This window comes from Vanrija pseudolonga, chromosome 2, assembly GCF_020906515.1.
Source record: "Vanrija pseudolonga chromosome 2, complete sequence".
In the NCBI taxonomy this organism is placed as follows: domain Eukaryota; kingdom Fungi; phylum Basidiomycota; class Tremellomycetes; order Trichosporonales; family Trichosporonaceae; genus Vanrija; species Vanrija pseudolonga.
Window position 1 is genome coordinate 991,568 of NC_085850.1, and position 27,580 is coordinate 1,019,147.

The window sequence follows — 27,580 nt, forward strand, 5'->3', positions numbered from 1 at the left end:
ACGACCGGCACTAGCCCACGGCTGATGAGGCGAACAAGATCCACACGCTAGCGCCGACCCAAGACTGCCGTTCCAGCTCGTGCCGCGCCGATACCCATCCGCAGGCTAGCGATGCCAAGACTTGTGGCGGTAATATTAAAACCAGCTTGGGGAATGAACGAACGTGCCGCTGCACGCAACCACACCGCTCGCCATGCTCCTCCTCCTCATCCAGCTCGCGACGGTCCTCCTCGCCGCCACCTCGACTGCAGCACAGAACAGCAGCGACGCGCCGACGAGCTATGTGCTGTCGCTGACGCCAGGCCCGACGCCGGCCAAGACGTGGCTCAGCAGCCCGCTGTTCAACACTGAGCCCACGATAACCGCGACGCAACCATGGCGCACGCCCGGCGCGCACAAGGTGCCCGGGACACGGATCACGTTCCCCTCGACCGGCGACTACTGGGTCATGAACGGCACGGGCGTGGTCCAGTGGTCGTGGGACGGCGCGTACAACAACAACGGCTCCAAGGCGGACCACTACATCCGCCTGGCGCACATCAACACGAGCACCGAGGCCGGCAAGTGGAGCCTCGTCGCGGCGTGGAACGTCCGCCTGCAGGCCGGCGTGCCGGCCCGCAAGGGGGTCGCATACGCCGAGCTCGGGCACCCGTTCCTCAAAGTCTTCCCCAAGTTTAACAAGTGCGTCGTGGAAGAAAGCGAGCTGACGAGGCAGGACGATCAGGCCGTTGCCACGCACGGGGTACTACCTCATCTGGAGCCAGGGCGGCGACGACGAGAACAGTGCGTGTGTGGGAGTGTGCGCCGCGCCTGGCCGTGTGCGAGGAGCTGACACCCGACACACCCCAGGCACCGTCGCCATCTCGGACGTGTTCGAGGTCAAGCCGGCCGGCACGGCCGAGAAGCTGCCCAAGGGCTGGGAGAAGGGGTTCAACGAGGCGGCGTACAATGCGACCGAGAAGGGCGGCCGCAGCGAAGGTAAGCCCGGGGCTGTGGCGTTGACCACGCCACTGCTGGTCGTGTTCCTCGGCGTCGTTGCCGGCGCGTTGGTGCTGCTGTAGTGATCGCCGCCGGGTGCCACATGTGGCGGTGGGTGGGGTGTGGCGGCGCGGCAACGTGTGCCTCGCACGAGTCGATCGGACACGGCAAGTAGACGCGCAGTAGTAACCCATAATGCAATGTTACGCCAGCGATCACCGCATCGACGTCGCCCCGGCTGATGGAGATGACGTGCTGCGCTAGCTCGCGCCAGTGACGGCGGAAGCGGTGAAGATGGGTATCGAGCTAGCGCGTGCCGCATGACCCGAAAGGCGGGGTGCGAGGCATGCCAAGAGTATTAAAGTAGCGTGGGTGGGTGGGCGAGCGGGCCGTGGTTCCCAACCGCGTCCCCATGCTCCTCCTTCCTCTCCTACTCGCCGCCAGTGCCCTTGCCCAGAGCAGTGACGCGCCGTCGGCGTCGGCCGACTCGGTGTCGTCCACTGACGCGCTGTCTTCGACCGACTCCACCTTGTCCACCGACGCGGTCTCGTCGACCACCGCGCCCTCGTCCAGCCCTGCGTCATCAGCGTACACGACCACACGGTACACGCCGCCCTCCTCGCCGACGTCCACCCTCCCCCCGTGGGAACGCCCCAGGGCGCACAACGTGCCGGGCACGCGTATCACGTTCCCCGCCGCAGGCGACTACTGGGTGGCGGACGGCACCGGCGTCGTCGGGTGGCAGTGGAACGGGGCGTACAACCACACGAAGCAGTGGGACGGGACAGCCGCGAAACAGCCCACGTACTGGCTGTACCTCGCACACGTGAACGTCACGGGCCAGTCACTGACACGGTACACGCTCATGGCGGTGTGGAACGCGCGGATCCCCGCCAACGTGCCCGGGTCCAAGGCGTTCGTGTACGCTCAGCTGGGGCACCCTTTCATCCCCGGCCCCATCAGCCCGTGCGTTCTGTTCTCATTGGGGCGCTCACTGACGCAGAGAAACTACCACCCGCCCCCGCGATTTGGGTACTACATCTCCTGGGAGCTGTCCCAAGGTGCCGGGAGCTCGCCTGACTGTATGTGCGTTTGTGGCGGACTGGCTGACCCTCGACAGCCACGATCGCCGTCTCCGAGGTTTTCGAGATCAAGGAGGCCGGCACGAAGGAACAGCTGCCGAAGGGCTGGCAGAAGGGGTACGGGCCGAAAGACTTCCAGAAGTGGAACGCGACGGTCGCCAACGGCGGTAGCAGTGGCGCAGGCGCGCTCACCGCGCCGCTCGCCCTCGTCGTCCTCGGCGTGGCGACTACGCTGGTGCTCTAACTTGTGCCCCTGTGCCACATTCGCACGGTGAGGCTCCAATGTAACACGCTCGGATACTGCGATGCATGCCCTACCATGGCGTGTCGCGTGCCGCCGCGGCACAGGCGACAACGGCAGCCCACACGCGTCGCCGTGCCCGCCAACCAGGCGAACAAAGCCACCAGCGCAGCGTGTCCCGAGCCGCGGCGTCAGTCCTGCCGCGAGCGAAAGCTTCGGCCAGTGGCCGCACGAGCTCGCCGTCGAACGCGGGGCTTGCCCAACCCCAGGTCCGCGCGAGGCGGTCGCTGAAGGCCATGGCGGCGCCGAGGCCGGCAGCAGTGCACACGCCACCGCCGAGCGGGAGCGCGCGCAGCGCAGAGCAGGTGCCTTGCATCGCTTGGAGGTCCGCAAGCGTGCCCGCCGCGACGAGGAAGTGCACGATGCGGTGGAGGACCGGTTCGGGGAGGCCAGCGAAGCCGTGCTGAGCCGCGCGGGCGACGATCGCAGGGGCTGGTAGTGGCGTCGGCTGGCCCGGCTCGCGCGGGTCGGCGAGGTGGCGAGCGTCGGCGACGCTGATCACAGGGAGAGGCCGTCGTGCCGCCCACAGGGGGATGGCCAATGCGAGCAGCACCACCCGCCTCTCGGCGCCGGCGATCTCCTGCACGATGCCGAGGCAGTAGTCGTGCACCGCCGTGCTGTGATGCCGCACGACGGGCCCGTCCGAGTCGAGGTGCCCCACACGCGCCGAGAGGCCGAGGGCGTGCCAATCTCCCAGCCACCCGCACCCGCCGATCGCCGAGCCGCACAACGCGCAGCTGGCTGACGGCGGACTGTGGTCCTTTGATCCGGCCTCGGGGTCGCAGAGGTCGATGATTAGGAGCTGAGCGGCGGCGGCGGCGCCAGGCGGTGCCATGATAAGAGTTAGATGGGTCAGTGGCAACAATAGACGACAAGCCAAGAATCACGCCCCGCCTCCACCAGCCAGCCTCTCGCTTCTGCGCTTCTACCACCCCGCATGCATACCCCGCACAATGCGCAGATCTAGACGGCCGTGCCAAACACACGCCCCAGGAGCAGGCGGCGCAGCTCGGGTGTGCCCGGCGTGCCGGTGATGACGAGGGGCAGGGGCGCGCTGCTGGCCGCCTTGTCCTCCTTGCCGAGCGTCGCCGCGCTCTCCTTGGTCAGGCCGGCGCCCTTGAGGTCCTCGTCCTCGGCGCGGTTGCCCGTCGACTCGTCGGTGCCGCGGCGGTCGACGACGCACATGCCGCGCGTGATCTCGCCGTTGCGCTCGACGGCAAACTGCCGACCCTTGACCGACCAGCCGGCGGCGAGCTCGGGGCTGCCGCGGTTCCCGATCGCGTACCACACCGCCACGGGGTCGTGCATCTCCATCGCGTCGGGCAGGCCAAACTTGGCTTGCAGGCCGCGCACGCGCGTGAGGAACGACGTCGTGAACGCCTGCAGCGGCGTGGGCTTCGTGGGGCCGTCGGCAGGGTGCAGGAGGTCAGAGAACGGGATCATGTGGGGCGACGTGATGTCGAGCGGCGCGAAGACCAAGCGGAAGGCGCCCTTCTTCACCTCGTCGAGGAGGTAGGCGAAGGCGTAGGGGTCGGCAAAGCAGTTGAACTCGGCGACAGGGGAGGTGTTGCCCGGAACGTCGAGCGCACCGCCCATCCACACGACCTCGGCGACGCGCGCAAACGTCTCGGGGTCCTCGCGGGCGGCCCAGGCAACGTTGGTCACTGTGGTGGTGTCAGGTAGGTGATGGGAGAAGTTACTCACAAGGTCCCAAGGCAACGACAGACACGGTGCCGGCGGGCTCGGCACGGAGCACGTCCAGAATCGCCTCCCAGCCCTTTCGTGGCACAAACTTGACAAACTCGTGCTCGTCCTCTGGCTTGCTCGGGGGCGGCGAGAACTCGGGGTGCGTCTCGCCAATGTTTGACAGGCCGTCAGGACCGTGCTGGGGGTCGTTAGAGCTGGCACACAGACGCCGGACTCACGAAGTACGTCGCGACGTGCTTCTCGCCCCCGATGGGTCCGTTCTCGCCGATAGCGACGAGCGTCTTCTTCTCGCTCGACACGAGGGGGAAGCGCTTGCGCGCCTCGGGGTTGGCAGCGAACTCGAGCCCCAGGTTGTAGTACATCTTGAGCAGGTTGCTGAACGTCATTGGGGCGTGCGTGTTGCCTGGGTCGTCAGCTGGGCACGTCAGAGGGCGCTGCTCACCAAACACGGCAGTGATAAGCGCGACCTCGACCTCGGGCTGTGGAGTTAGTAACCCTAAGAGGCAGAACCCAACTCACCGACGACAGAGCGAGGAGGATAGCGAGCACATCGTCGACTCCGGGGCTGGGGCATGAGCAGTGCACACTTGCGAAGGGGAAGGTAAAGCTGCAGGAGCACGGGAGGCCCGTTGCACCACCACTGATACTCACTCGGTGTCAATGATAATCTTGTGAGGGGCCATGGTGATGAGCGTGACTAGCGGGGCGATATGAACAGATTGGCAGTGTATGCAAGATGAGAGATATGTGGGGAGAGGGGGTGCAGAGTGCAAGGGTATAAAAGTTGCCTGATATCTTGTTATCCTCTCGTTAATGTGCTTTCAACCCCACGCTGGGTCGAAGTCCGAGGCTATCGGGGGTGGGTGGTGTCCTGATGTTCCTGAGGGAGGTCTGTCACAACGCCGCGCCGCACGCCGTCATGCCGCGCCGCCGCCGCCGAAGTCACCGACGTCCGAGCGAGATCAAAGCGGGTCCAACTTCCGCTCGAACTTGAACTTTCGTCTTGCTCCTCCACCACAACGACCACCATGTCCACGCTCGAGTCAATACTCGCCAACACGGCGCTGCCGCCGCACCCCTTCGTGGTGGTACAGGACTCGCTCTCAGCACCTGCATGGCCGCTGGTGCGCGAGCTGCTGCGGCGCGGCGCGTCACGGTAAGCTGCCATGAGATGGGCCTAGCTGACCCCCAGCGGCCCGAGCCTTCTCGTCACGGCGCGCAATAGCCCTGAGTCGTACCTCCCCGACTGGAAGAGCGGAGGCGGACGAGCAGTGGACCTCACGAATACCGTCCCGGGCTTCTCGAGCGAGACGGTTGACGTCGAGGCCAAGGTTAAGCAGGCTTGTGCGTGCCAAGCCCCGAGGAAGGTGAAGCTGACGACCCCAGGCGATGCCCTGCCATCAAGCTTCCAAGCATTCGTCGACGCGGCGGACATCCTGAGCGAGGACTACTCTCCCGCCATCGCCGCGCGGGTTGTCCGAACGCTGTTGAACGCCGTCAAGGAGCGGAAGGGTGAGTTGGCGGGGCACAAGGTCGTTGTGCAACAACTCACTCCCCAGCCCCATCGCGCCTCATCCTCGTCCTCCCCGCGTCCCACGAGCTCACAGAGGACCTGATCTCCGCGACCTTCTCGCCCGCCCTCGCGCTCCTCACACCCGTGAACCCCCGCGTTGTCGAGCACATCTCGCGCGCGTACCTCGCGCCCGCGGACGACAGCCCGCGCTTCTGGCAGCTGCTCGAGACGGCGCGGGCCCGGAAAGTGGGCGACGACGTCGCTCTGCGCGCCAAGGACGGCGTCGAAGTCGGCGCCGCGGACGAGCAGGTCGTTCAGGTGCTCCTCCGCAAGCCGACCGGAGGGGCCAAGGCGCTCATTCGTGCGATCGACGGGTTCCGCAAGGCCACAACAGGGGGATGGGAAAGCGCGCCACTCGACACCGTGGTCGACACGCAACCCGTGCTTGCCCCTACGGAGGCCAAGCGGCCCACGACGCACGCCGACCTCCACCTGCCCTTCAACCTCCAGCTCACGGACGCGCAGAAGGAGGCTCGCGGCGCCGTCCCGCTGCCGTACGCGCACGAGGGCGAGGGTGCCGACCTCGGCATGGGCATGGACTGGTCCGATGACGAGGAGGACGAGGAGATCTAGGGGCTGTCAGGCGGGAAGGAAGGTGAGGGTGGGCGAGACCCAGGCGAGATCACGCGCAGCAGAGGAGGCAGACGGAGGTGTGTCTAGAGCCCGTAGCCGGCATTCAGCATTGTTCACAGATGTACATTATTGCATGGGTATGAGTGCGGGGTATCGTGTGTACGCTGCGCTCGGCGCGCGCGGGGAAAGCCATCAAGGCGCAGCTATCGCGCGACGCTGGCTCCAAAGTTGCGCCCTCCCGTGCCCGGCACGCCCGTCTCGGAAGTCGGCTCCTGTGATGCGCATCAGCTGAACACATCTCTCTTGACCACAGCCGCCCACCGCACCTGCTTCGTCTGCGCCATCTTCTGGAACTGGCCCCACAGCTCGGCGACAGTGTTGAAGTCCTTGCCGACGCCGTACACCTCCTCCAGCGTACGGTTGAGCACGTTGGTGTGGGTGAGGAGGTCCTCGAAGCCCTGCGGCGTCAGCATCCAGAGCACCTAGCAGCTACGCACGCTCGAGATCTCCTGGATGAGCTTCTGACGCTCGCGCTCAAAGTACGAGTCGGGCTCGGCTGCCTGCTGCTGCTGTTGTGATGTTGACATGGTGTGGGTGGTGCTGCGATTGTTGTTGCAGCGTCGCGATTGTTGTTGCTTGTGAATTATGGTAGGGGGCTGCATAAGGTGGGGGAGATTACAAAGTAATCCTAATCAGGTGCACGTGCCAATTAGAAATGCAAGGCGACTGCTAATTGGCTGCGCCTTGCGTCACTATCACGACACCCTTCTTCGCGATGTTATCGACGAAGGTATTGATATCGAGCATCGTCTGGCTCCCCCCGCTAACGAAACAATGTGTAACATCTGTGAGGCCACTAAGAAACTAGAAAATAACGTCGTCATCCTTGTCCTGGTCGAGCATGTCTCCGCCGCCCGCAGCACCGCCGCCAATACCGTCGTCCTTGTGCACCTCGCCGCCAGCAGCCTCGACCTCGGCGTTGGCAGTTGCGCGCTCGCCCTCGGCACGAGCGGCGTCGCGCTTCTTCTTGCCCTGCACCTTCTTCAGGCGGAAGAACTCTTCACTGCGGGGTGTCAGCTTCACAATGACCGAGCTAGCTGCACTCACCGGTCCATCTCGTCGAGCTCAGAGTTGATGTACGAGATCGTGTTCTCGAGCCTGGGGATGACGACGTGCTCGATCGCGTTGACACGGCGGTTGGTCGCGCGAATGACCTCGTCGAGGATGGTGAATGCAGTCTGGGGTCAGCTTGCGCCTATCGTTCCTGAAGCTCACCTGGAGCGAGGCCAGTTCCACCAACGTGCCAACGGCCTTGACATAAGTGTCTCGACTCCTCTGGATCTGCTGTCCACCACGACTGAGACCAGTGAGGTTGAAGTCTGCACAGGTCAGCGAAAATGGCACAAATCCGTACAACACCCCACAAATACTCACCGTTGCCAGTCGCGCTCCTCACGCCCTCGAACGCGGGGAGGACCACACCCGACACGTTCTCCTGCTTCGCCTGGACCGTGTAGCTCGCCTTGCGGACACTCTCCTGAACCTGGTATCCAATGTCACCGGCAGTGTACGTGACCTCGGCGAGGGAGAAGGACGCGAGCTGGAGGACGCGGCCCATGAGACGCTTGGCCTCGTCGACCTTCTTGAGGATCTGGCGGAAACGCGTGGTGAGGGCGTCACGCTTCTTGGCGAGGAGCGAGTGGCCGGTCTGAGCACCCTTTAGACGACCCTTGGTGAGGGTGAGGTTCATACGGGTGGGGCTGAGGGGTTGTCAGTCGAAGGCAAGGGGATGAGGTAGGGAGATGACGCACAAGATGGCCTCGCGGGGACCGGTGCCGGACATGCTGGGCGATCTGGCAGGCTATGCACGAGAAGGGTGATTGTAGAGGGTGCGGGAGCCACGGTGCTGAGCTGCTGTTGTGCGATGTGCAGCTGGCGATTGAGGAGAAACGAGTGAAGGAAGGTGTCGATGGATACGAACGTTGCCAGTGGGTGGGTGGATGGGCGGTTCGGTTCGACCAGTGACGAAAGGCGTCACTGGCAACCCACCGCCCACCGCCGGCTGCCTGGCTGGGTGGTGGCTGCCTCCACCCAAATCACCACCGACTATTTGGATCCGTTTGTTCATCTTGCAACTTCCATTCAACCGAACAACAACAATGAGGAGCGAGGACGAAGAAGAGAACGACTACGAGGAGGACGAGGATGAGGATGAGGTACGTCGGATGGAACTCCTCGCCCGTTTGATGCTTACCGTTTGCTGCAGGAGGAGCTCCGGGATGATGGCGGAAAGGAAGAGGCCGAGTAAGTCGTACTTCTCGACGGCAATGACCTCGGCGGCTCGACCATGATCGCTGACAATGGTGCCCAGCTTCGAAGACGACCAGTTCGACGATGGAGAAGGCGATGGCGAGGAGGGCGATGGGGATGACGATGAAGATGACGATGACGACGATGGAGATGGAGATGGAGACGATGAGGATGACGATGAGGACGATGACGATGAAGACGACGATGAGGACGATGACGATGACGATGGCGACAATGAGGACGATGGAGCCACCGGCCCGGCCGACCAGGAGATGGATGTCGAGGAGGCCGAAGGTGGGTCTGGTTCTCGTCGCGCCACAAGCTGACCGCAGTTGCCTCGCGGCGGTCCAAGACCGAGGAGCTCAAGCCCATCGTTCCCGGCGAGCAGCCACCACCGCCGCATATGATGCGCCGGAAGCTCTTCATCCCAGGCTATACCGAGCCGCCATCGTCCTTGACGATCGAGGCCATCGTTGGCATCCCGCTGCCGTCGGCCGTGCACGCCATCGCGTCGACGACCTGCCTCTCGTACCTCCTCACCGGGTCGCAGGACGGATTCGTCCGCTCGTACGACTTTTGGGGCAGCGTCAACGGCGCCCAGCTCATGACAGCGCAGCAGCGTGCAGTCGTCGGCCTCGGTGAAGGCGTGCACAAGGCTGGTGTTGGACGAGGATGGTGGTCGTGCGAGGTGCCAGTCACGGACAACGCCGGCGCGTCCAGCAGCAAGACGGAGCCCGTGTTCAGTCTGGCGTGCCAGCCAGATGGCATCTGGGCGCTGGCAGGTTCTCAGGTGCGTCTAGCTAGGTGCCGACTTCGAAAGCTGACAGCAACAGTCTGGTCCCATCAATCTCTACTCCCTCCGCCACGAGCCAGGCCACCTCATCACGTCGCTCAAGGGCCACAGCAACGTCGTGTCGTGTCTCCAGCTGCTAGATACCGAACCGCACTTCATCAGTGGATCATGGGACGGAGCAGTGAAGGTGTGTAGTGCTGGTTATCGCAGATGCTAACGGGCACAGGAGTGGGACTTGAATACGGGCCAAGTGGTTCGGACGTATCCTACGCACGGTGCGCAAGTATCGTCTATCGGACTACGACCCCTCAACGCCGCGACGTCCACCTCACCACCTCCTGAGAACGGTGACGGGCCAAGCATATCAGTTAATGTCGGGCCAGACTTCTTCACGGCGGATCAGAAGGCTGAGGATGGGGCAGCAGCCAACGGCACGACGCCCGGGGCACCAGAACCAGCTGTTCCCGCGGCCGACGTGACGATGGCGGATGGCGACGCGGACGCAGATGGCGAAGGCGATGATGCCAAGAGCGCAGCATCCTACGACCCGCTCTTCGACGACGATGATGCAGAAGGCGAGGAGGAGTCCAAGGCAGGTGACGTGACCATGGCCGACGCGTTGGCAGGCTCGATCGTGCCCGCAGTCTCGACGCCGACACCAACGGTCAAACCCCCAAGCGGGCTGGGTCTCGCACTGCCCGGGGGAACGCCCAAGGCGTCGCCCGGCCTCGCGCTCCCAGGAAGCACGACGACGAAAGCGACCTCGCCGCCGACCGCCAACGGGTCATCAGCGCCCACGCCTCACCTGTTCGGCGCCGCGGCGTCCGCACAGGCCAGCAGCTCGAGAGCAGCTGCGGCGAGCATCCCGCTCCTCTCGCCGACAGAGTATCGCCAGTTCTCGAACGACATCCTCCTCACGTCGTCGATGGACGGCCAGGTGACCCTCATCGACCGCCGCGTGCCGTCAAGCGAGGGCGGGGAGCAGACGGGCGTCGGAAGGCTGATGCCAGGCGAGAAGGCGCCACCATGGTGCATGTCGGTGAGTGACGCCGCAATGGTGTGGACGCCTGCTAACCTCCGTCCCAGGCAACATGGCTCGGAGACGGCAACCAGGTGCTGGCGGGCAGGCGAAACGGCACAATCGACATCTGGGACGTGCGCAAAGCTTCGTCCACGGCACCCAACCTCCTCCGCACGCTCAAGACACCGGCCGACTCGGGACCAATCAGCTGTATCGTTGCGTTCCCCGATGGGCGGCACATTGCCACCGCGTCGCAGGACAACATCAGGCTGTGGAACACGCTCGAGTACTATCAGCCCGAGGAGAGCATCAAGAAGAGCCGCTCGCGCCCGCCATTCCGCATCATTGCAGGGCACCATGGCGGTATCATCTCGTCGATGAGTGAGTTTCTTCTTGCTTGCTGCGAAACTGACGACGCCAGTTGTCGACCCCACATCGCGCTTCCTCATCACGGCGAGCGGCGACCGTGGCTGGCAGGGCGAGAGCACAAAGGTCGTGCTCATCCACGAGATCAAGTGGTAGCGAGCGTGTCAAGCCGACCCGAGTTGTACTATTGCCCTATTCTCCACACTATGCATGGCGCCGTGCTGTCCGCCACCTTTGCTACATACCCAGGCGGAAACAGGCGCCACAGCGACAAGATGTGTTGTTGCCGTGAGCCCGATATGATGTCTCTACACTTGAATTTACCACTATGATGAACGGAAAGTAAAGGAAAAGGTTATTGAGAGCCCCCGCGGTAGGGTGAGGGGCTTGGGGCTGGGTGGGGTTTGCTATTGCTGTTGCTGTTTGCCTGCTTCTCAGTAGAACCTCATGCCTGTAATAGTCAGCGCTGTTCCAAACCCGACACCGCTCCTCCCTCACGGTCGACCCGATACAGCTCCGCCATCGCCCCAGTGTTACTACTCACGCTGCTCTGCAGAGCACGAGCGTGTGCGTCCGGATCCTTGGGTTCGAGAAGCAAGCTAAGGTCGTAGAAGTCCGAGTCGTCGCGCTCGGCGTCGGTCATGCCCTCCTCGATAAAGTCCAACACAGGCTGGTACACGACCAGGTTGTATGGCTGGGACTGGTACTGTTGAATGTCGCGCAGCACATCGGCCGTGAGCTGGCGCTTGAAGAAGTTGATCAGCAGCGGGCCGCCAGACTCGTTGGACTGGCGAGGCCCGTTGGTTGCTGATGTCGCGGTGGTAGCAGCGCTGCGCGTCGTGCCAGCCATTGACGGTGCACGAGGGATCGAGCTCGTCGAGGTTGACGGTGTCATGGCGATGGACGAATTGTTTGGAGTCTGTGCGACCACAAAGTCCTTGTTGCCCTCCTCGATGAACACAAGCGCCGAGAGGTAGAAACCAAAGAACGGCACGCAAGGAGGGTTGATCGTCTTGAGCATCTCCTTGTACTTTTGGAAGTTCTTGGTCCGGTCCATTGTGTCCTCGATCGCATTGAACTCGCGCATAGACTTGTCGGGGACCAGCTCCCACGTCTTCTTGAGACGCGTGATACCAGAGCCAGACAGACCCGAGAAGACGCCCGCCATGCCGGCAAAGTTGTTGAGCTGGCGAAGCTCGGTGGCAATGGCGATAAGATGGCGAAGAACCAATGATCGCTCCCTGACGTTCCTGCTGCGAAGAATGAGCAGCGACGTCCAGCGCGACAGGCGGTTGGTTGCCGTGATTGTGTGCATGAGGTTGGGGGCCAGTTCGGTGTTGTTCTCGGCTTGCCACGCCTTGTGCATGCACTCGATCGGCTTGATGCGCTGGTAATAGCCCGACTCCATGATTGTAAGCTGGCGCGCAATCTCGAGAGCGGAATAGTCGAGGAACGTCACCGGTCGGCCTGGCTGCGACTTGATCGGCATGGGAGCAGGAGGAGCCGCCATGCCCTTGCCCGTCTGGCGCGCGGCGTTCAGGTCAAGGCGCTTACGCTAACCTTGTCAGCGATCGTCAAGAAGGAGCGCACTCACGCTTCGTCCAATGAGTGTGTCAAGCTGCCTGACAAGCATCTCTTTCGCGCCCACTGTCCGTGCCTGCGCAAACGCCTCGACCTTGGCGAGGAGCTCCTCGTCTTGGCCTTCGACAAAGTGCTGGTCGAGCCAAGTTTTTAAGGTATTCACAACTCTGGGCAGGTTAGCACATCGTCCAAGCTCGCAGCCCGTACCTGAGGCGGATAGGTGTCTGCTTCCTGACCGTCCACTGCATGAGCTCTTCTTCGTTCAGCCCAGGAGGCGGCTGGATGTCGAACCGCTCGATTAGGAGATCGATGAGCTCTTCTGTTGTCACAAACGAACGGTATGTGAGCATGAAGGCCTTGAAGAAGTTTGTGTCGGCCGCAGTGTGCGCTGTGAGACGCTCAACCAGAACTTGGATCGTGCCGGCCTTGAGGACGTGGTTGTCATCTTCCACAATCTCCCCAGGTGGGTAGGCAGTGGCGAGATACCAGGGCTCAGACTTGCCCATCATGGCCATGGGAGGAGGAGGTGCGGCAGGGGATACAGGCGTTGAGGGCACTGCGGGCACGGATGCCCCCTGAGTTCGAGAGAACGTGTCGTCGCCAAGCAGCTTGGCCAGCTTCTTGCTGCCCGATCTGTTCCTGTTGGTGCGAGGCTCCTCTGGGGCATCGCTGCTGGAACGATTCCGGAGGAAACTGGGGACGGCCTTGAGAATGCTGGCGCGGTTGTTCGCGCGCACACTGCCAGCCTCAGACTCTTGCTGGTACGGCAGCGACGTCTGCGAGCTGGACGCATCGGTCGCCTTCTTGGCGGCCACGCTAGTCTGACTCGCAATGGTCGACTGCGAGTGGCGGCGAGACGAAGGCTGGTGGCTTGACTCGATAGATCGGTGGCGGTTCTGAATCTCCTCGCGTTCAAGAACCTCCTTCTCTGGCCCAGTTGGCTGAGTAGCGCTCGACTCTGACGACGCCATCGACTTTGACCGTGTATGCGTGTCTCCTGCTAATCGCTGGAGATCGTGTGACCGGTGCGAGCGGTGGGATTCAAAGGAGGCCACAGAGTACGTGCGCCCGTGAGCAGAGGCAGCCGCGCGACGAATGGCACCACCGGGTGAACGCTGGCCCATGGCGCCGCGGACGACTCCCTGTTCGATCGCCGCGGTCTGCTGCTGGGAGACCACGAGCAGAGCCGATAGGGCACGGAAGACGGTCGTGACTGCCTTTGTGAGAGCTTCTAGCGAGGCCGGGGAACCTGGCGTGTCGGAGCGCAGGTAGATGTCGGCCGAGGTCGTGTCTAAGGCGATGGCGGCGTCATCCAAGTCGCGAATGCCATGACGGGCTTGCACCACAAGGTCAGCGTAGAGCCTGATCTCCTCTTCGCGAAGCGTCTCGGATCCGTTTTCTTCAGATGCGTCGCCATCGAGGTCAATGGCCACGGCAACGTCAATGTGGGCGATTGCGTCTCTGAAGCGAGCCGACGCGCGAATGATTTCAAGCACGCCTCCGTCGGCAGACGTGTTGGCGGCGCGGACGACGGCGTCGACCTCGGCCTTTAACTTCTGGATCTCGACAACGGCGGCCTGGTCGAGTGGGCGGAGGACGGTATCCAAAGCAGGACCAAAGCCAAATCGTCCCGACATGAAATCACCAAGTGACTCGGCTCCAAACCAGGCGACCAGGTGCTTTGCTGGCTGATTCTCGCGCTCAGCAGCGGGCACATGGGCGAGCACGACGTTGGGAAGGTCGTCGATGAGGTCGCGGAGCTTGGTGATAGCACGCATAACGGCATTCCACGATGAGGTGCCAACATCTGAAGCTCGAGGGCCCGAAATGGTGTTGCTGATCGACATGGATAGGAGGCCCATAACGCCCATGAGGTTCAACGAATCAACCCAAGGCGGGCGAGGCATGGGCTCGCTGACGGTCGAGTCGATGCCTCCTGGGGGAGGAAGAATGGGGCCAACGTAGCCAAAGGCGGTCATGAGATGGCGGATGGCTGTGGTGAGACGCGCCTGACCGTCCTTGAGTTGGCGAACGGCAGCGTCATCGTTGAGCACGGCCACAGCCATGCCCGATCCAGACTGGATATCGCGAGCCAGAGCGACTTCCTCCTCCGCTGCCGAACCTGCGACAGCAGCGCTGTAGAGAGAGTTGATGGCGTCGGTGACCTGCTCTGTGAGCTGAGCCATGGTCAAGCGTTCTGGCTCGTCGTAGAGCGGAGCAACGGCAGAGCGTATCCTGTCCTCCCAGTCGGTCTGTGCGCGTCGACGCGTTGTGATAGACCTCCGAGCATCAGATCGCATTGTGGCTCCAACGCTCGCGCGACGGGGGGGTGGATCCTGGAGGACGCCGTCTACTGTCGTGGATGAGGGCGGGGGGTCGCGGCGCGTCTCGCCAGTCTGCTGGTTGTAGTAGTAGTAGTTGCGGCCGTCATCACTGAGGCCGACCGACCATGGGTAAGGAACGGTCACTCCTGCGCGGCTTGGGTGGATGCCGAACACGTCGTCTGGGGCCATTGAAGACGAGGGCGGTCGCGACGCGCGAGACACTGTTGACGACGTGGATGCGGGGCGACGCGCGCGCTCTTGGATGTGATGCGGTTGTGGTGGTTGGTAGTACGAACGATCAAAGGACGAGGCGCTGCGTTGGTGCTGGTAGTTCCTGCTTTGTCCTTGGCCGCCACCATAATAGCGATGGCCATCGAGATCGCGTTGTTCGACACTGTGTTCGCTCAAGTGATCCATTTCTGCCAGTCGCGCAAAACCGTCGGCATCCTCGTCGCCATCTCCTGGGAGGCCCCATTGCTCCTCGCCGGTGTGGATGTTGACGTAGAAGATCTGAGAGGGAAAAAAGCAGTCAGTCCAGCACTCCTTTGGTCTCTCCCGCAACAAGCCTGCTCACATTTCCTTGCGGGGTCGCCCTTGGGACCCAGACATCGTTTCCGTGCGAGTAGTGAGCAGCCGAGATTTGCGCCTGTGGCTGACCACGCGAGTGATGGGCAGGCCTGAGGGTCAGGTCTGGATCGTCGATTTCTTCGTAGTCAGCAGCCGTCACAGTGTGACGCTTGGACGCACGGTCCGCGCGCAGCTGGCCGCGTGCAGAGTGTTGTCGGCCGTCACTACGACCTTCCATGAGTTCAAAGGCGAGATTGTCGAGCGAGGTGGCCGACGTGTCACCTCCCCAGCTGTCACCCCAGCCGTGACCTAGGCTCTCCTCGAGGCCGAGGACATCTGCTGCCGATCCGTTGCGTGCGATTGCCCTGCCATCAGCGGCAATCTCCACGTCGTACTGGTCGTCGTAGTCGTCGACAACGTCGTCGTATGGCTCGTAGGGCTCATCGACGCCGTCAAAGTCGTCTGAGTCGAGGTCGTCAATGTTCTCGACATAGTTGCTGGGGAACCAGCCGCGGGCCTCGCCGAGCATGCCGTCCCACCAGCCGCTCGAGAGCATGGTGAGGACCTCGATGATGTCGCTGGCATTGAAGCTCAGCGCCGACTCGTCGGTGGCCTCAAAGTCGTAGACGGCGCGGACGGCATAGCGTTGGCCTTCTGGGACGCGGACTGCACCAGAGCTGTCAGGGAGGAGGAGGTCGATTCTTGCTGCTGGTAAGTGGGATTGAGACATTGCGCGATGCGTGTTGTTGTTGTTATTGTTGGCAGCTGCGCTGCTGCTGGAGTAGTCGACAGGGCGATACCCGTTGCCTGCGGCATGGCTAGATGGGCCTGGGTCGTTGAGATCAACTATTCCGAGGCCCTCGAGTGCCGACTGGGCCGATATGATCGAGGAAGAATGGCGTGCGTCGGCCATGGCGGGGAGCTGTGCGAGGGAAAGAAGCAGAGATGGGGGAGGGGAGGGACGAGTGGCCGCGCGCGTCCGAGGTCAAACGACTACTTCCTCGTGGTGGAAGGGGGCGGCGGACGGGGCGAGCAAACCGAGAGGGCGTGTATGCCTCGTCGAGACCCGGGGCGTGTGATGGCGAAACGGATAGATTGTCGACGAGGGCAGCGAGTGGGGCGCCTGTGGAAACGCTGCAGTGACAGGAGGAGCGAGCTAGCCTTGACTTGCCCGGGACTCTGGAAGGCCCAGGCGTGCTGGCTGCTGGCGAGCGACTGCTGCTGCTGCTAGCTGCTTGCTGGTGCGTTGCCTCTGCTGCCTTGTGCTTGCTTGTTGCTGATGCTAGAGAACAGTCGGTGTGCGCACGGGCGACAGCGGGCGGGCCGGGCGAGGGCGAGTGGTGATGCCGCGCGCGGATGGTAGTCGAGTGGGCGAGCAAGTGGGCGAGGCGAGGCGAGGTCGTGTCAATGTCGACGACAATTGCCTGGCTGGTGGCCGCTGGCTGGCTGCAATGCTCTTGCGCTCAGCTCTCCGGCCTGTGTTGCAGCAGCGGAGTGTGCGCGCGTGCGGCGTGCAGAGGGATAGAGCCGGGGGCAGACGGAGGGCCCAAGGTGCAGGCAGGCAGCAAGAGTGCTCTGTGCGCGCGAGGCAGCGCGCGCGCGTGCGGGATGACCGTGAGCCAGCCGCGTGCTGCGAGGAGCACGAGCAAGCGGGCGGGCGGGCGGCCGGACGGGGCGCAGCGAGCGAGTCGGCAGCAAGGGGCGGTACGTGCGTGCGTGCGTGTGCGCGCGCGTCGTCGTGTTGCTGCTGCAGACTTGGGGTGTGCAAAGTGTCGTGTGTGTGTCTTGTGTTCGAGGATGCTGCTGCAGCAAGACGGAGAAGTGTGATGGGCGACGGACGGGGGTGGTGTGCCTGCCCGACTGGCTGGTTGCGTCGTTGCACGCTGCACGCTGCTTGAATTTGGGCGGAATGAATGGAACCAACAGCGCGGCACACCCACCCACCACCACCCACGGCTCACCATGGACAGTCCAGGGGCAAGCAGGGTTCCCACTCTGGACGTGACGGCACGCAACACCGGTGGGCCGGCAACTACTGCATAGGCTTCTGCACGCAGCAGCAGCACGTCCATCGCGCACGCAGACAACGTCCTCCGGGTTACTCGCAAGCCATGCATGCATGCTACTGCGCGCCGCAAGGGAGGCGCAGACAGCCAGGACAGCCAGCGAGCGCGCGCGGCGCCTCGCCGCGGCGTTGGCGCTCGCTGGCGCTGAGACGCACCTCGGCGAACGAGCGCGAGCGAGCGTGAGCGCCTCAACTTGCCAAGGAGTGAGCGAGCGACGCCGGTGGGCATTTCGGGGGACACCTTACTTGCTTGCATCCAGCAGTCTGGACCCCCGACGGACAGACGCGATGCATCTGTCCTGCGTGTCTGTCGAGCGAGGAGGCGGCGGGCGCCCTCTCGGAGAAAGCAGCAGCGGCGGCTGCAGGGCTGCAACAGCATGCCGCAGCCAGGCAGGGTCTTTCTTGGCTGGCTGGCTGGCTGGCTGGCTGCTCGAGTTGCCCTCTGCGCCGCCCCGCCGCGCCAGCTGCCGCCGAGAGACACGGCGACACCAGCACTGTGGTACTGCACGATCCCTTATGCCACCGGCGCAAACGGGGTCGAAAGCACAACGTAACTGCCCTGCGCCAGGACGCGTAACATTGCTCTCTCGTCAGTGAGTATGGATATGCTCGAAGCAGGTAGCTTGCACGGTACGATCGCACGATACGCGCCCGCCCGCGCGCCGGCGCGCCGCCGGAACGAACGAACAAACGAACAAACGGAACGCTTGTCACGCTCTCGCATCACGGCGGGCTGCTGGCATGCTGCTAGTATGCATCCCATCCATCCCTTGCAGCACGCATCCCCCGGCCCTCGGAGCAATGCTGGCCTGCTGGCAGCAGAACCAAGGGAGGCGAGGGCGTGACCTGACCACCACCTGAGCCAGGTACCAACTTTGGACTCTCGGTTCGGGGCAAAAAAGTCGCAAGAGCAGCTTACTTACCGCGGCGATAGACCCTCGCATCCTCGTTATTCCTGCAGCAAGGTACATGGCCTGTCGGCCGCTTCACCGCAGCCAGCTCCCGACAAAGACGCCTCCCCCAGCCCAGCCCGCAGTTGTGTACAGGGAGAGATGTGGCCCAGGTCTTGAGCCCCGCGTGATGCAACTCTTTCTTGCCCCACCCCCGTTTGGCTGTCGTCAGAACAAGCAGTGCCCCCCCTCCCTTTGATCCCTGTGTTCTTCTCGTTCCTGGCGCGCCATTCTGCGTCGTCATAATCAATGCAAACGCCTCGCAATCTTTGGGTGCAGCCAGTGCTGCCCAGTCGCGTCCACCCTCTCGGCCACCCTCGAACGACCGACCTCCGGCGCCACCGTGGCGGCCGACCATCACCGCCGCAAACCCACAATCCCAGCCAGCACCCTCGACCTTACACAAGCCACACATGCATCTCCAATCGTCCATGGCGACACGAGATCACACACCCGCAAGAGCACTACACAGGTCTACAGAGTGCACAGACGGAGTTTCGAGTGGGGGGACAGACAGGGTTGTCCACGCATGCGCGACTTGCTCGGCCACGTCGAGTCGGGCCGATCGAAAGCGGCAGTTGTTTGTTGTCAGGATGGCGGCGGCACCTCGGGCGGGGCGTCGCCGTGGCCGGCGGCGGCACTAGGGCGGACGGGGCGAGATGTCGAACACGACTCTAGCTATAAAACAGGTTGAACATTGAAAAGCACAAAACGGGGTTGGAGGTAATGCGGCGAAGCAGGGGACATATTTTCACAGGCGATAAGAGAGGCGAGAGAGGACGCTGTCGCGCGGCGACAGTGATGAGATCAAGGGACGGGGGCCGCACACATTTGGAACAAGATGTGGTGTATTGTTGAAGTGGTCCAACTTGAGTGTCGGACAACGGCGGGTCGTATGTGACCCAAATGCTTTGGGGTTAATTGAGACAGATGCTAGTGTGCAATGCAGGTGGGATCGATCATGCAAAGTAGTGCGTGTAAACCCTCGACGAAGGGTGGACCGGCATCTCGAGCTTGAAGGCGTTCAGCTCCTGCTTGATCGACATGGCCAGTTCAGGCGTCAGACCTGGAAACAGTCAGCGTCATGCTTACGAGTCTAAACGCTTACGATTGCAGGTGGCTGGCTCGGAACGACGGTCATAAGTTCCGGCATCGTATGTGCTGTAAACCGCACACTCGGGTGCCCAGACGAGGCGGCGACGAGCAGGCGCTGTCATCGACCTCGTCTGAGGAGGTGGCACTGGGCCGCCACCAGCCAGAGAGAGGTTCGGCGCAGAAGTGTTAAGCGCCGGCTGCGTGAAGATGGAAGGGCGCAGGTCGAGCTGGATAGGAGTAGAGTCGAATGGCGAGAAGTCGGGGGACAGCGGGTCGTACGCGGCCTCGGGGCGGTCGGCCGTGTGGGCCGCATGTGCCACACCATCGATGCGCTCCGGTGTAGGTGCTGGCAGCGAAGGGAGGAGGCTGGGGTTGGCACGGGCAGCTGGCGCACGTGTCGGCTCAACCGCAGGGGGCGTCGGGCGGCTAGCCGCCAACTCGAGGTGCTCGTTGGAGACAACAGCTGCGGAATGGTCAGCAAGGAGATCAGTTTGTGCACAGCCACACACTCACTCCTCAGGATGCCCTTCTTGGGCTGGGCGTAACGGTCAATGTGCGGTCTCGCCCAGAGGGGCTGGAAGTCATCGTCCTCGTCGAGAGAAGCGTTCAACATGCGCGATGTAACGTCGTCGACAGCTTCGCCTTCGGAAGTGTCGTCGCTGTCGTACTCTTGGCCGTTGACGGCAAAGGCGTGGACAACCGTTGGCGAGTGAGGTAGGACACGCACAACCGAGGTGCCGTTGGGCGACGAAATGGACGCCGATGGCGCGGGCGTGTCCATGTCGGCCGCCTTTTGTTGAGGCTGGCCGGGGCGAGCAGCCGTGTTGATGTCCCAGGTTGGTTCGCCGCTGGGTCCACCAAACTCGGTCGTGGACGCCTTCTTGTTCGACTCGGCAGCCGCCTTTCTGTCTGCAGGCTTAGACTCGGCAACCTTGCGCTCAGCCTCACGGCGAGAGCGCTGGGTGTGTTGGCGGGCAAGCTGAGCAGCTGGAGAGAGACCAGATAGCACGCGGTCGTCCTCCTCGGAAACGCGGTCGAGTTCCGCGTGCGCCCTGCTGATTTCTGCAGGCGCCGCTGTTGCCTTCTTGCCGCTCTTCTTCTTAAAGCTAAGAATAGAGGCTTGCTTCTCAGGAATGGGGGCGTCCTCATCTTTGGGCTTGTCCTTGAAGATCTTCGAGATGCCCATGAGACTGTTCCGTCGCGCAAGCTTGCCGAGGGAACCCATCTTACGGATCATCATGCTCGCCGAGGAGACGGTGGATGACAATGAGATGTTGTCGGTCGACTTGTTCTTCATGCGGAAGAGGCCTCTCTTGGGCGCCTTGGAAGCCGTGGTCTGCGTGGTCCGCTCAGTCTCCGCCAGACTGACATCGCTACCCATGGCTTGTACATTGGCGAACGGAGCCGATGGAGGAGCAAAGTCTTGAGGGACATTGACGTTGACCGGAGCAAGCGAACGGGACAACGACGGAGGCGCCGAGCCCTTTGAGCGCGACGACGACGACTGAGGAGGACTGGGGTCATTCCTGGCGCGGCCTTTTGTGTTGCTCGAGCTCGTAGGCAGCTCGGGGAGAGGCCCCGACTTGGACAGGGGCGATCTGCTGGGTAAAGCGCTGGCAGGTGCAGCCGCGCTGGCCCCCTGGACTGCGCCTTTGGAGGAAGAAGATGTCGACGGCGGCCTCGAGATGTTGGGTGGGGATGTCACGCTTGGGGACGAGGTACGGGGCTGCGAAGAGGGCGGTGACTTTGCGCCATCGCCGCGGCCATCGCGGGAGCTCCTGTCACTCGATGACGAGTACTGGCGGTCGCGTAACTTGGGTGGTGGCACGAGGTCGGTTCCAGACGCATCCGAGGTGGTTCGGCGATGCTCATCCACCGAGGAAGATGCTGGGCCGCCCTTTGCGTAGTCGCTCAGCGACACGGAGGGCTGGGATGTTGAGCGCGACATGCCAGACTCGGAGGAGGGTGAAGGGCGGTGTGAAGGCCCGCGCTTGTATGGGTGAAATCCTTGGGCAGGCTGAAGGCCCTTCGGTGGCGCGCTCGACTGCGAGGCGCTTAGGCCGGTCATGCCCGCGCGAGGGCTTGCTGGGCCCGAAGTGGTTCGCCTCCGGGGCGGATCACTGGCTGCCGAGTAGTCATCGAGGTCTTGGGGGTGCTGTGCGGCTTGTTGCTGGGGCATATGGCCTGGGCCCGGCATGTGACCGCCAGCTACCATTTGTGAGTAAACGTGCGCCCAAGCTGAAAAGTCGGGCTGCTGATAGACTGGCGAAGGTGCGGCGCCGTTGGGGTAGGGGTTGAAAGGAGGAGCGTAGAAGGACGTTGCCGGTACTGGAGTGTTTGGCCAGGCAGGTTGAACGACAGGATAGTGAGGACCTGATGGCGGGAAGTAGCTTGTTGCGGCGTACTGTTGCTGCTGCTGCTGCTGTTGAGGATAGCCTGAAGGCGCAGGGGTCACAGGGGAAGGAGCGGGCGACGCAGAATTATTCGAGCCAGTTCGCGACCGTACGGGCGGGCCGGCAGGTGAAGGGGCGCGATCAAAGCTCGAGCTGGCAAAAGGAGCCGATGACGGACGAGAACGATCAAACGACGCGGCGTGGTCACGATGGGCCGCAGGTGAGGGTTGCATGAGGGTTGCCATGCTGTGTTCTGCTGCATGTCAGTCAGTATCAGCCGGACGTGCGCGTGGGAGAGAGGTCGCATGGACATGAAGCGGGCGGGGAGGGACGCGGCGGTCGATTGACCCTCGAGAGGTCGATCAGATGGGGCCACTTACATCAGAGACGCTTTTGAAGTCGGACCAACAGTCGCGCTGGTTTGCGAGCCGTTGTCTTTGAAGGAGCGTGGGTTCCGTCTGTGAGGAGCCGAGCTAGAGCAGTAACTCTCTATCGAACGAGTCAGCCCGTGCTGCTGCGGAGAGAAGAGGGTGATGACGTGTTATGCGAGAAGCGGTGGCGAGATGGAGGTTGGGGAGGGAAGGTGCAAGGCGCGATGGTGGAGCCTAGCGCCTTGGAGAGGGCGTGATCGTCCTTGTCGGTGTCGTCGACGCGTCTGTCGACACGCAGACAGAGTGACCGAGGGGGAGAGACGGACGGCAGTGTCGGTGTGGAATGTGTGGGCAGGCAGTGTGGGTGGGACGGGAACAAGGTTGATGAATTGAGGGAACGGAACAAGATTGACTCACAACGTGGAAGCAGCGCGCGGGTTTGCAAGGTTGCGGATTATGTTACAACGAGCGTCTTGCGCCGAGAAAAGGAGAGAAGTACAGGTCGAGCGAATGGAGCTTGCGACGGCGTTGAAAGGTGTGCGTTGAGAATGTGGAGCAGCTGGGGATCGCACGGGAATAGGGTGTAGGGGGGTGCGTGTGGGTGGTGGGTGTGGGTTAGGGAGGGGAGGGAGCGGCGGCGGCGCCGTGTATTTGGTGGTGCGAGTTGCTAGGGTGTAGTGGGAGGGAGGGAGTTGCCAGGGGCGACGTCGCAGACGTCTGAGCAGAAGCGGCGGGCGACGGGCGATGGCAGCGGCGGCGGCGGCAGCAGCGGAGGGCGGAAGGGGGGAAGAGGCGTCGGCGTGTCGGCTGGCTCGCGAGGCTCGGGGCTCTGGCTCTTGTTTGCTTTGGTGGTGTTGGTTGTCCTTTGTGGTATGGGTGATGGGTTGGTGTGTGTGCGTGAGTCTGTGTGCACACGGTGTGGGTTGTGCAAGTGCGCGCGTGCGTGCGGTGCAGTGCGGTGGTGCCTTGGTGGTTGGTTGGTGGTGTGTGTGTGCGAGGGCGGACGGACGGGTCGAGTTTCACGTTTGCCCACTAGGAGAGAGAGAGCTTGCCGGTCACGGACAGACGGGGACGATTCAAAGGGAGCCTTGGATACAATCAGAACGGGACAATGTTGCTTTTCTTTGGCTTCTGCTGTGCGTGTGTGCGTGTGTGCGTGTGTAGTGTGGTGTGTGCCGATTCGAGGACAAGGTGGTTAGCTTGTGCTGCTACGGGCAAGCCTAGTAGTAGTAGTAGCACTGCGCGGCGCGGCGCGAACTGGGGTGGTGCGATAGATCGGTAGGTTGAAAAAGAGCCAAAGCCTAAGCCATGGCGGGAAACGCGGGGGTGGGAGGTGGGAGGGTGCTACGCCGAGGTGGGCGAGAGCAAGCTTGAGCAACCGCAGCGGGCCAACGGCGCGGCGCAGTTCAACAACACGCCAGCAATCTGGGGTAACGGCGGCGGCGGCGTACGTTACCGAGGTGCGCTGCCGGCGTGTGGGAGGTATGTGTGGGGAGGGCAAGGATAGCTGTGGACACTGTTGCTGTTGCTGCCTGCTGCCTGCACACGACAGAGGGACGAGGAATGATACGCCGCGTGTTTCGTTTTCAAGTGTCCGAGGCAGCTGCGGACAATGGAGCGCGGTGCGCAGCACAACCCACACGGGAGGAGGATGCCTCTGCATGCTTGCTGCGTGCTGCGTGCCGCATGCCGCACGCCACGGCGTACCACTCGGCGACCAGCAGGATACCGGCCACGAGCCGCGGCGCCCGCCCACCCACCGCGCTGTGCCGTCTCCACGCGACTTGCGGCGGCACGCCGAGAGAGCAAACAGGCGGCGTCACACGGCCAAGGCCTCAAGATTCCTCGGCAGAGCGGCGGGACCAAACACATGACCAAGGCGACTCACCAGTCAATTAAGAGATGAACGGGGGGTTGGGGTTGGATGTTGTGCAACGAACAGAGAGAGAGCTTACACAATGCATAACAACACGAGACGACGACAATCAGACGCGCGCGCTCGCGAGGCCGCTCCCAGCTCGAGCAGCAGCATACAAGGTTGGCTCTGGCAGCAGAGCTTGTATCTCGTGCCCACCAACCAACCCAGCCCCCCTTGCTGCCTGCCCTCCCTTGCCTCCCCCACCTGCCTGCCCAGCAAGTTCAGCCAGGGACGTCGCGCGCCAACGTCGATCCCACTGGGGGCCTTTTTTCCGGTCCGGCTCGGGTCCCCCGGCTCGCCCACGCCTCTGCTCTTGCACGCGCGCGCGCCACCCCAACCAAGGCAAGCAAGCAACAAGCATACACACACACACCCAAAGGCAAGCGAGCGTCGTGCATCAATTGAGCGAGCCCACCCAAAGCATACAGGCAGTCGTGTGCATAGCAAACATACATGGCTGGATGCACCATGTCACTATGCACATGCAAAGGTCACTCACCCCCACCCGCCCCCCCTCGGCGCCGCCGACGCCGCGACCCCATGACCACCCACGCTCCGAGGTCGAGGTGGGAACGACAGTGTGAGAATCCAACACACCGAGCACCTCGTTACAGCCAGTTGCCCGGAATGGCTCGTCGTCCGCTGGTAAGAACAGAGCCAGCCAGGCCGGCCAGGTCCCACCCCACGCGCCTCCCCGCACAACCTGCAACCTGGCACCTGGCTGGCCAGACTGTCCTCTGTCCTCTGGGCCGCTGGGCTGCACGGCGATTTTGGCGCCGCGCCGCCCAAACTTGCCAGCCCTGGCCCAGGGCCAATGCCGTCGCATGGTCGTGGCAGTAAGCTCTGTCTCTATGAACTCCACGTGAGTGTCCCTGAGGTCATGAGGCAAACAAGGCGACCGCGAGGTGCTCGAGTGGCACAGTTTACCGAAACGATCTGTCCATCCGAAAATTATAAAGCTTTATGATACGAGTCCTGGCTATGCTATCACCCCATTACTTCCTCCCAGGAGCCCTGAACCACTGTGTTCTTGAAGATGCAGTGGGTCGTTGGGTAGTACAGGGCCTCCTTGCGAGGGCACGTTACCGCGAACTCTAGACCGCCGACTGTGTATGGGTCGCCCGAGATTGATGCGACGAACGAGTTGAAGTTGGGGATGGAGCGGATAGTGGCGGAAGCCGTGCGGGTAGCCTCAGCCAGCTTCGAAGCGCCGAACGAGCTGTCAAGGACGTTGTAGGCCGAGATGATGCCGCTGACAACTGACTGGGCTCGGTCGATCTCGGCGTAGAGCGACGCAATCTTGGTCGCCGTGTAGTTGTCGAGCTGGTTGTGCAGCAGCGTCTTGCAATCGGCCGGGCCAGCCCAGGTCGATGCAGTGACGTTGGCGGTGTCGCGGAGGAGACGTGCATTCTCGGCAGCGGCCTCGACAAGAGACAGGCGTCCGACCGCGTTAGCGAATCGGTCGCTTGAGGCGTGTCCCTCGCCGAGAAGAGGAAACTGGCTGTCCAGAAGTGGGTCTTGCTCGAGAACAACGCCATCCCTCTTCATCGACTCGATGCGGTCGACGTTTGCTCCATTGTATCGCACGTACACGCTCTCCGGGTCGCTACCAGTGACGTGGCCGATAAAGACGCGCGGGTCGGGGGTGCGCGCGAGGAATGAAGCCGAGGTGGGGGGCACCTGGTGCATGTTCGAGTTGACTGTCGCCTTTGGGCCGGCGATGGAGGCCTGGACACGGTGGTCCTCGTTGGGGTGGTTCTTGACATAGAGGCCGGTGGGGCGGGTGGTGGGCTCCGTGGGGGTGCGCTGGGGTGGTCAGCGTGTGGCTCGCGGGGGGTGGAGGGATGACTTACCGGGCGGCTTTTGATAGCCTTGACGCGGGCGATGAGCTTGGCCGCGCGCGCGACCTTCTTGGGGAGGGTACGGGGGTGGGGCTTGGTGAAAGGGGCAAGGGCAAGCTCCTGCAAGATGGTGGTGGTGGCGGCTGGGGCCGGAAGGAGGTGGTACTCCACGCCGCCGTTGACGACGACGGGGGAAAGAACAGTGTAGGCGGGGTGGGGGACCATGCCACCCGCAACCTCAACAGTGGTCACCGAGACCCGGTCCGGGGTTGCTGGGCGTCCTGAGGAAGCGAGAGACGTGGTCGAGGAGGAGAGCGAGGGGGTGGCGAGGGCCTCGTAGGCGACCGCGCGGGCCTTGATCTCAACTACTGCCGCCGAGGACAGGCGGTTCGCGTTGAGACGAGGAGGGAGAGGCGCGGCAGGGCCGAGGCGCTCGCCGACGATGATAGCGAGGCGACGAAAGAAGGTAGCCATGGTTGCTGTTGTAAAAGTAGTGATGAAGAGGATGAAGTTGTTTGGGTAAGTGAGTTCTTATGGTGGGTGGGGACGGACGCTGGGTGTTGCCACTGGCTGTGGGCTCTGCCAGGCAGCTTGGGGGCTTGTCTCTTTCTCCTGCGACCCCCCCCCCCCCCCCCCCTCCGCCACACCCCTGCCTCCTGGTCCTGCACATGACCTTGGGCGAACGACAGCCCCGCCCTGCTCCTCGCGAGCTGTACCATTCGTGATGGTCGGATCCCTCGTCTCCGTCTACTCCGACAGACCCACGATGTAACGCTGTCTGAGGTGTCGTACCTGCCCTGGATCTGGTGCTAGTAGCACTGCAGCTGCAGCTGCTCCTGCAGCAGTAGCAACGGCGACAACGGCGGCGGCGGCGGTCGAGCAGCAGCAGCGCGTCAACCCTGGCGCCAAACGTGGTCCCTGAATCGACGCCGCCGACTCTCACGCAGTTTGCCATCTCGACCATGCATCGCTGCACGGCGACTCCACACATTAGCAAGCAGTGTACATAGACTCTATGCGCTACTTGCGTACAATTTTTGTTGGGCCGAGGTGTTGATGCACGGTGTGTGCTGGGCCAGTTTGTATGGCGCCTGGTTGCTTGCAATGTCAACGCGACGCAGCTGGGTGATTGGCGTCAGCTCCGTGCCTCTACCCCCGGATTTCCATACAATTAATTCAGGACCAAACCTTAAGCGCGTCATGTGGGTCCGGGGTTCTAGAACAGACGCGTGATGCGAACCCGAAGCTGTGCGCAGCACTCCTGTTCCGCGCCGCATCCCAGCATGTGCTCGCCTCGCACCAGCAAGGGGGAGGCGTTGCTTGTTTGTCTCAATAACAGCGGGGCCAAGGGGGTGGGAACGTGCCTGCATGTACCTAGTTGTCGCTGCGGGCCGTAGACGAGGGGCCACAGAGCTGGCGTCCTGAGCTGGTCAGCGGCGCCTCTGAGTGGCGACTTGTCGGTCCGCCTGCACTGCACCGACGTGGGATGCACTCACCTCGACCCATGCACGCGATGCAGACCCCTCTGAGCATCACGAATTACAATTCGAAAACGGCCGAGGTGCTGACTGCGACGGTCTGCGGCGGTCTGAAGTGGTGGAGTAGTCAGCGCCAGCGTTCCGAGCGATGGGTCAGCCCTCGGCCTCGGCGAAGCTCGCACTCGTCTGGTCGTGCATGCCCACCTGGGTGCGAGCCCCTCGTTCCGCACTGCCTCGCGTTACTAAATTGATTGGAAGGAGACGTGCGAGTTGCATAGAGAGTGCCGGGTTTG

General features: G+C 62.9%; 10 protein-coding genes across 10 annotated transcripts; 3 read left to right on the plus strand and 7 right to left on the minus strand.

The window, feature by feature from the left end:
* Positions 1 to 193: 193 nt before the first annotated feature.
* LOC62_02G002157 (uncharacterized protein) lies at positions 194 to 2,304 on the plus strand (the record flags this gene model as incomplete). The annotated part of the gene is made up of 5 exons (XM_062768661.1): positions 194 to 681; positions 716 to 783; positions 850 to 978; positions 1,566 to 2,060; positions 2,099 to 2,304. The coding sequence occupies 5 exons, from the start codon at positions 194 to 196 to the stop codon at positions 2,302 to 2,304; spliced, it is 1,386 nt and encodes a 461-aa protein (XP_062624645.1).
* A 70-nt stretch (positions 2,305 to 2,374) lies between these two features.
* On the minus strand, positions 2,375 to 3,196 carry LOC62_02G002158 (uncharacterized protein; the record flags this gene model as incomplete). The annotated part of the gene is made up of 1 exon (XM_062768662.1): positions 2,375 to 3,196. The coding sequence occupies one exon, from the start codon at positions 3,194 to 3,196 to the stop codon at positions 2,375 to 2,377; it is 822 nt and encodes a 273-aa protein (XP_062624646.1).
* A 94-nt stretch (positions 3,197 to 3,290) lies between these two features.
* Positions 3,291 to 4,888, minus strand: SPBC1683.06c (putative protein). Its single transcript, XM_062768663.1, has 6 exons — positions 4,720 to 4,888; positions 4,588 to 4,633; positions 4,511 to 4,547; positions 4,287 to 4,471; positions 4,066 to 4,246; positions 3,291 to 4,025 (listed from the first exon to the last, which is right to left on the minus strand). The coding sequence occupies exons 1-6, from the start codon at positions 4,749 to 4,751 to the stop codon at positions 3,325 to 3,327; spliced, it is 1,182 nt and encodes a 393-aa protein (XP_062624647.1). The 5' UTR covers positions 4,752 to 4,888; the 3' UTR covers positions 3,291 to 3,324.
* Positions 4,889 to 5,096: 208 nt separating this feature from the next.
* Positions 5,097 to 6,294, plus strand: LOC62_02G002160 (uncharacterized protein; the record flags this gene model as incomplete). The annotated part of the gene is made up of 3 exons (XM_062768664.1): positions 5,097 to 5,224; positions 5,261 to 5,580; positions 5,628 to 6,294. 3 exons carry the CDS (start codon positions 5,097 to 5,099, stop codon positions 6,212 to 6,214), a joined length of 1,035 nt encoding a protein of 344 aa, XP_062624648.1. The 3' UTR covers positions 6,215 to 6,294.
* Positions 6,295 to 6,375: 81 nt separating this feature from the next.
* On the minus strand, positions 6,376 to 6,876 carry DAD1_0 (DASH complex subunit DAD1; the record flags this gene model as incomplete). The annotated part of the gene is made up of 3 exons (XM_062768665.1): positions 6,376 to 6,486; positions 6,541 to 6,672; positions 6,712 to 6,876. 3 exons carry the CDS (start codon positions 6,874 to 6,876, stop codon positions 6,418 to 6,420), a joined length of 366 nt encoding a protein of 121 aa, XP_062624649.1. The 3' UTR covers positions 6,376 to 6,417.
* A 165-nt stretch (positions 6,877 to 7,041) lies between these two features.
* vma-8 (V-type proton ATPase subunit D) lies at positions 7,042 to 8,196 on the minus strand. The gene is made up of 5 exons (XM_062768666.1): positions 8,026 to 8,196; positions 7,649 to 7,974; positions 7,490 to 7,593; positions 7,322 to 7,452; positions 7,042 to 7,277 (listed from the first exon to the last, which is right to left on the minus strand). The coding sequence occupies exons 1-5, from the start codon at positions 8,055 to 8,057 to the stop codon at positions 7,079 to 7,081; spliced, it is 792 nt and encodes a 263-aa protein (XP_062624650.1). The 5' UTR covers positions 8,058 to 8,196; the 3' UTR covers positions 7,042 to 7,078.
* A 177-nt stretch (positions 8,197 to 8,373) lies between these two features.
* Positions 8,374 to 13,201, plus strand: SPT8 (Transcription factor SPT8; the record flags this gene model as incomplete). The annotated part of the gene is made up of 10 exons (XM_062768667.1): positions 8,374 to 8,430; positions 8,481 to 8,518; positions 8,586 to 8,818; positions 8,857 to 9,314; positions 9,358 to 9,504; positions 9,544 to 10,356; positions 10,404 to 10,719; positions 10,760 to 12,259; positions 12,299 to 12,455; positions 12,496 to 13,201. The coding sequence occupies 8 exons, from the start codon at positions 8,374 to 8,376 to the stop codon at positions 10,858 to 10,860; spliced, it is 2,163 nt and encodes a 720-aa protein (XP_062624651.1). The 3' UTR covers positions 10,861 to 12,259; positions 12,299 to 12,455; positions 12,496 to 13,201.
* Positions 11,150 to 16,964, minus strand: CDC25_0 (Cell division control protein 25; the record flags this gene model as incomplete). The annotated part of the gene is made up of 5 exons (XM_062768668.1): positions 15,184 to 16,964; positions 12,493 to 15,119; positions 12,299 to 12,452; positions 11,249 to 12,259; positions 11,150 to 11,155 (listed from the first exon to the last, which is right to left on the minus strand). The coding sequence occupies exons 1-5, from the start codon at positions 16,087 to 16,089 to the stop codon at positions 11,150 to 11,152; spliced, it is 4,704 nt and encodes a 1,567-aa protein (XP_062624652.1). The 5' UTR covers positions 16,090 to 16,964.
* A 1,678-nt stretch (positions 16,965 to 18,642) lies between these two features.
* Positions 18,643 to 23,568, minus strand: BNI4. Its single transcript, XM_062768669.1, has 5 exons — positions 22,468 to 23,568; positions 22,060 to 22,168; positions 19,800 to 21,935; positions 19,300 to 19,749; positions 18,643 to 19,257 (listed from the first exon to the last, which is right to left on the minus strand). Exons 3-5 carry the CDS (start codon positions 21,922 to 21,924, stop codon positions 19,151 to 19,153), a joined length of 2,682 nt encoding a protein of 893 aa, XP_062624653.1. The 5' UTR covers positions 21,925 to 21,935; positions 22,060 to 22,168; positions 22,468 to 23,568; the 3' UTR covers positions 18,643 to 19,150.
* Positions 23,569 to 24,955: 1,387 nt separating this feature from the next.
* On the minus strand, positions 24,956 to 26,283 carry LOC62_02G002166 (uncharacterized protein; the record flags this gene model as incomplete). The annotated part of the gene is made up of 2 exons (XM_062768670.1): positions 24,956 to 25,774; positions 25,822 to 26,283. The coding sequence occupies 2 exons, from the start codon at positions 26,281 to 26,283 to the stop codon at positions 24,956 to 24,958; spliced, it is 1,281 nt and encodes a 426-aa protein (XP_062624654.1).
* Positions 26,284 to 27,580: the final 1,297 nt, after the last annotated feature.

What these genes read in the sequence shown, in the direction of transcription:
- SPBC1683.06c (XM_062768663.1), bottom strand. Translation starts at nt 4,751, where the DNA reads ATGGCCCCTCACAAGATTATCATTGACACCGA. An exon ending in AGCACGTCGCGACGTACTTC is followed by an intron (nt 4,247 to 4,286) that starts GTGAGTCCGGCG and finishes AACGACCCCCAG; the next exon opens with CACGGTCCTGACGGCCTGTC. An exon ending in TGTCGTTGCCTTGGGACCTT is followed by an intron (nt 4,026 to 4,065) that starts GTGAGTAACTTC and finishes ACACCACCACAG; the next exon opens with TGACCAACGTTGCCTGGGCC.
- BNI4 (XM_062768669.1), bottom strand. Translation starts at nt 21,924, where the DNA reads ATGGCAACCCTCATGCAACCCTCACCTGCGGCCCATCGTGACCACGCC. An exon ending in CAAGAAGGGCATCCTGAGGA is followed by an intron (nt 19,750 to 19,799) that starts GTGAGTGTGTGG and finishes ACCATTCCGCAG; the next exon opens with CTGTTGTCTCCAACGAGCAC. An exon ending in CGAGCCAGCCACCTGCAATC is followed by an intron (nt 19,258 to 19,299) that starts GTAAGCGTTTAG and finishes GACTGTTTCCAG; the next exon opens with GTCTGACGCCTGAACTGGCC.
- vma-8 (XM_062768666.1), bottom strand. Translation starts at nt 8,057, where the DNA reads ATGTCCGGCACCGGTCCCCGCGAGGCCATCTT. An exon ending in GGTCCCCGCGAGGCCATCTT is followed by an intron (nt 7,975 to 8,025) that starts GTGCGTCATCTC and finishes ACAACCCCTCAG; the next exon opens with CCCCACCCGTATGAACCTCA. An exon ending in TGGAACTGGCCTCGCTCCAG is followed by an intron (nt 7,453 to 7,489) that starts GTGAGCTTCAGG and finishes AGCTGACCCCAG; the next exon opens with ACTGCATTCACCATCCTCGA.